Source organism: Pyxicephalus adspersus, chromosome 5 (assembly GCF_032062135.1).
Source record: "Pyxicephalus adspersus chromosome 5, UCB_Pads_2.0, whole genome shotgun sequence".
Lineage (NCBI taxonomy): Eukaryota > Metazoa > Chordata > Amphibia > Anura > Pyxicephalidae > Pyxicephalus > Pyxicephalus adspersus.
Genome location: NC_092862.1, coordinates 121,159,397 through 121,164,929, shown reverse-complemented (window position 1 = coordinate 121,164,929; position 5,533 = coordinate 121,159,397). Strand labels below are relative to the sequence as shown.

Below are 5,533 nucleotides of genomic sequence, written 5' to 3'. Positions count from 1 at the left end.
TTTTTTTACCTTACATAAAGGTATTAAAATAACACACCTTGCTTGTTGATGTTTTCCTATGTGTTGTATTGCTCTTTTATTTTAAATAAAACAATAAAAACATTGGAATATAAAATAACGCACCATGGATGTATTAATCCACTTTAATTTCATTGACATTTTTATTAATTACTATTATGAATGTTTGCAGTCATAACTACATTTTGTGCCTTAGGTTTATACTTGAGCTAAACAGTTTTTTTGTTTTATTCAGTAAAAATAGGTACCTTGACTTACATTCAAGTATGTACAGTACTAATATTTTATTGTCATGTTAAGGTGCCTTGGGGGTGTGTGAACATTCATGTTTAGTATATGGCAGTTTTGCAACATTTGTAACATGTGTATCTATGCCTCTCAGGAGAGATAGGAACATCTAATTATGTGTAATATCAAGAAAAGAAAAAGTAGCAATTTGAAAAAGTTTCTCCCTAGTGATTTTTATTTCACAAAAAATCAGAATAGTATAGCAATAGTATATACGGTATACATAAATATATATATTTTGTAGCTGTCCTGACATTCTTCTACTTTGATAGCCTGTTTTTTATTCACTGTTATACAACAACAGTTGACAGTAGTATTGACAGCCCTGACAAATAATCGATATTGCCCCCTAACCCCAATTAGCACTAAAAGGATCAGCCATCAATTCAGAACTTTTCAATCACATGATTTTGTGTAGAGTTCAGTGTTTCGAGTTTTCATCTTGACATCATTGTTGTAGGATCTCATCTATCACTGAGATGACAAATCTCTGCTTTATTACCATTTTCAGAGTCTTCAGTCTATGATAAAACACACATTTATTACCTTTGTGCACACTCCCGTTATGGCGTCACACAGAGTCAGGATAGAAATGTTCTGGGCCCTGTTTAACCAGTTCACTGCCACCTTGGTGTTGGTTGCCCATTTAACCATAGTTATATAGTACTCTCTGCAATAAGAAGATGAAATTTAGTAATGAAATAAATTACTGATGCATTTACTGTACAATTATAGATCCGAGTGAGTTATATTGTGCCTAACACATTTCTCTTATTTTGTTTGTCAACAATAAACTTATGAAATTGAATTGAATAATGTGAAAAATTCTGATAGTTTTATAATATATTATTAACCAGGTGTTTTATGCATACCTAGAAATTTCCATATATGTACACATATACAGGTAGTCCAGGTAGTCCCTGAGGTTAGGACATCCGACATACGGATTTCTCTTGGATATGAATGGGGCGTCCCTGCTGCTTGTGTGCAGGACGAAGGCTTGATGGAGGGGGGGGGATGGTTTGCATGAAATCTTTTGCTAAACACGGCTGAGGTTGTGTGTGTAAGAACTGAGCACTTCTGTTACATCTTGTAACTCTTTAATGACTAAGACAACCTCTGCAGTTGTTTCTTTTTGCATATCAAAGCACAGCTTGCTCCAAAAATTAATGAATGTCTAGACTCCATGAAGTTTTTTTTTCTTTGTTTGTGATTAGCTCACAGTGAGGATTTTAAACAGTGACTGAAACCACACTGCCTAATAATATGTTAAGACTAACATCCTAATTGCAATTGTTCCGACTTACATACAAATTCAACTTATGAACAAACCTACCATCCCTATCTATTAAAGCTCCATTAAAGAACCCGGAATGGATCTGGTCCAGGACTGAAACCATTTGCTACCAAATTACTTTTAGTAAATCTATTCTAAGTTTGCTGGATCAAGCAGCTTCACCAATCTCCAGTCTTTAATAAATGGGGCTCACAAAGTGCAGCTTCCTGGCTCTCTGTCTCAATACAAGCGTCCACCAAAAGCACTTGCAAACCCAGACATCACTTTGAAAAAGTAGTAGTGACACCATTCTGCTCATGGTTTTTTTAGAGAACAAAGTCTGAGTGGGACACAATACGTCCACTACAGGGGAACAGATAGATACTAGACCAGTCACCCTGCAAGTCAAAGCTCTTACATAGGCAAATTTTTCACTGCACAATCTGGAAGAAATATATAAAGAACACCAAAGTGAGAATACACATGCCTCTTGTATTTAGGCAATTTTTGCTTTTCTGGAATTCTGCATGAAGAAGTCAATGTTTGTGGTTGGTTTTGTGCTGAATTTTAATGGGGTCATTTTGGTTTCTGCTTGCTCCCCCCTAACACACCATGCCAACTATGCCCCCACAACATTACTTAGTGGCATTGAAAGAAAGATGCAGAGTTTCTAAAGAAAATAGAAATGACCCTTTTTTTCTCTATCACAACAGAGCTACACTTAATTTTACTGCTGCACATTGGAATGATGATGATTATATACGCCTGAAAAACATCCAAAAGTCCCCGCTAGTTTCGTTTCTGGAAGTCTGATAGATAACCACAGCATTTATAAGGAACACTGATTAGCTTTATCTAATAAGCTTGTACTCCAAGTCAGTGCTGATTGATCATTCAGGTTTGGGTGAACATTTTAAGTGCAAGACTGAGCCAGATATTCCAACACAAGCTGACATTTCTGATTACAAGATGAATGCTCTACACTTGCAAATGGAAAAGGCCAGTCCACTTATGATGAATGCTGCAAGGTTTATATGTTTGCAGAAGTAATTATCAGGGTTGATAGACTGTTCTATTATTTTCTGCATTGATAGCTAGAAATAATATGCACTTTAAGTTAATCACTTAACGGCGAATCCAAATGAATGTTTAAGGTATTTTAATGTATGCTTTATGGAATCAGTAGTTCATTTGGTTCTCTATACAAGGGTTTGATTAATGATTTGGAGATATGGGAAGTCCACTAAGAAGAAAATGTTTTTCCTATAAATATATTTAATCCTGCCTATAAAGATGATGTACATTTTAAATTTACCCAGCAGGGGGAGCTTTAAAGTACTTGGCAAGCATACCTCATACATTTTAGCTTGAGCTATTGGGCCTGATTAAAGCTCTCCAAGGCTGGAGAGCATACACTTTCATTAGTGAACCTGGTTGATCCAGCAAACCTGAACTGGATTTCCTAAAATTCATTTGCTTTTTGTTAGCAAATGTTTTCAATCCTGGACCAGATCCAATCTAGGTTTGCTGTATCACCCAGCTTCACTGATGAAAGTGTATCCTCTCCAGCCTTGGGAAGCTTTTATCAGGCTCAATAGCTCAAGCTAAAATTTACATGAACAAGTAACTCCCTATCCCCAATACATGGGTCTAACCAAGGTTGTAGTAGAGCTGATTTACTAAGGTAGTAAAGAATGTTCACATGTAAATTGTATAAAGCATCACTTTAAAAAGCCCATCATGTGCAGAATAAATTAGTAGGCAGACATTTATTTTGTGCAGATTCTCAGCATTTTTAGTAAACCAACCTTCTATTGTCTAAAAGGGCACTACTAGTGATGTATGAAATGTTTGTAGAAAGATTTCAATTAACAATTAACAACAGATATAAATCAACATTTTAAATTACTCAGCACTGAATAAAATTTGAGTGATCTATTACCTTTATAGTACATATAACAAAGCACATATAACAAACTAGGTAAACAATATTAATTAGCTGTCTGGTTTTTATAAACTTGTCCAAACATAGTAATAAATCAGTATATTAAATTAGAGTTTGCATATTTTTAGTGTTTCTGTGAATTTAGAATTCCAGATTTGATCAATCATTCATACACATAATATAACTTCAATACTGTCGATTGTTATTCATCAAAACATCTGACGGATGCATTATGTGCTTTAGGTTTATACTAGAGTCTATGTGGTTGTGGTAAAACTGCTAAGAAAAGTAGTGAGTTGATCACTTGCACAGGTAAAGACCTTTCTGGGGTTGCTCCATATACTTACAGCCTACAGAACACCCCCAACTGTTGTGGTTACAAGGAAGTTTTCATTTTTGTCGGGTTGTAAAAGTTCCGCACAAAAAGCTAGTTGAAAATTGAACTGGAAAGGTTGTTTTCAATATCAATGAATGACAAAATGTCTTGTGTATCAATTAGGCCTTATGTGAAGTTTTTTTTTTAATACAAATTCAGTTTTCCTTTAAAGTTGGTGCCGAATTTTGATTAGGTAAGTTTCACTTTACAAGTACAAAAAAAGGTCTAATCTTTCCTAGTTAACTTGTCTAGAGAACTCAGCTGTCAGAGCCGGAGCCCTCTGAAGATTTCAGTCTGAATTGATTAAATTCACTATTTCATTTAAAGGAACGAACAGAGAGAATGCTGAAGCCTTAATGAATATATGTACATTTAAATGGAATGAGACCACCGCTGACCTGCGTTTTACGGTAATGAGTGCGAATGGAAAGCATTAAGTAGACCTGAAGAACTGATTTAGTAATTGAAATGTGCTGCTTATCATAAATTAGAATTTTTCTATGCGGCAAACACGTTCCCTGGAAGCCAAAGAAATACATAAAATGGACTAAATAAATAACTTATTAAACAGCGCTCACATTGTAATATAGGTCACATCTTTGCTTGCAGCAGAATCTTTCCAATAGACTAAACATATTTTTCTAATTTATTGCTCTTTTCAGACCAAAAGCATTTTGGCTTGATTTTTGCTTGTTGCAATTTTCCAACATAAATAAATGTTTAGAATAGAATGTGGCATTAAAAATGTTTTAAATATATCCATTGTGTTCTATACTTTAAACATGTGTCTAAGGAGAAGTTAGCATAAAGCATGTCAAGGGCATTTTACTCAATGAGAGGAGTAAAAACTTTTGGCATGTTTTCAATATTGCCTGATACCCCACTGGGGAAATTATTTGGCTTTTTATCCATTGGGATCACCAGGCATGGAAACGAAGAATTCCAACTTTTTCCTGCTCTGCAAAAAAGTTGTTGTGGCTTTGTACCTATTGGAGAGATTTACAAACAGTTCAATGTCCTCCTGGCCCTTTGTTAAGGGGACAGAAGGAGAAGGTCGCTCTTCCCAGTGACGTCATGAACTCGGGTTCCATTTGATGGAAGAGATTTTCCATCATTCTGTATCATGCTGAAAGTGGTTTCACCAGACAAGAAAGGTAAAATTTAAAATGGCTGCAGGGCCAACATTGTGGTGGGCGAGGTAAGGGGTACTGGACCCCAATCAAAGGAGCTTGACTTTTGCAATTCTGGAACTTTTAAACATGGTGACCCAGGATGTTTACCTGGTATGGGACCCAGAAATTTCTGATGGTGGCCAGGCACAGACAGCAAAAAAAAGTAGTACCTGTGTTGCTGCTGGAGTAATCATCATCACCAAGCAATGTTGACTGGTGTAATCATCACAGTAATAGGAACCTTTTATAGTACTCTATTATGAAATGTATTATTCATTTGTTCTAATATGTTGTTTGTGTATTCAGGAGAAAAAACAAGATAGCCTGCCCTTTGCTGCTGACCCTAGACCCATCTTAAATCCAACACTAAACAAGGCAAACCCTCAATGCAATCATGTTGGTCAGTATAAATTAGAAGTATTACTTCTTAGTTCAGTTTTTCAAAACACGAAAAAAAT

General features: G+C 35.6%; 1 protein-coding gene across 2 annotated transcripts in view; it reads right to left on the bottom strand.

Moving 5' to 3' along the window:
• The window catches only part of DPP6 (dipeptidyl peptidase like 6), a 626,323-nt gene that overhangs the window by 59,343 nt on the left and 561,447 nt on the right, over positions 1 to 5,533 (bottom strand). For both annotated transcript variants that reach the window (XM_072412585.1, XM_072412586.1), the window contains exon 11: positions 853 to 976. In XM_072412585.1, the coding sequence (XP_072268686.1) occupies positions 853 to 976 (124 nt within the window). The remainder of the gene's footprint in view (positions 1 to 852; positions 977 to 5,533) is intronic.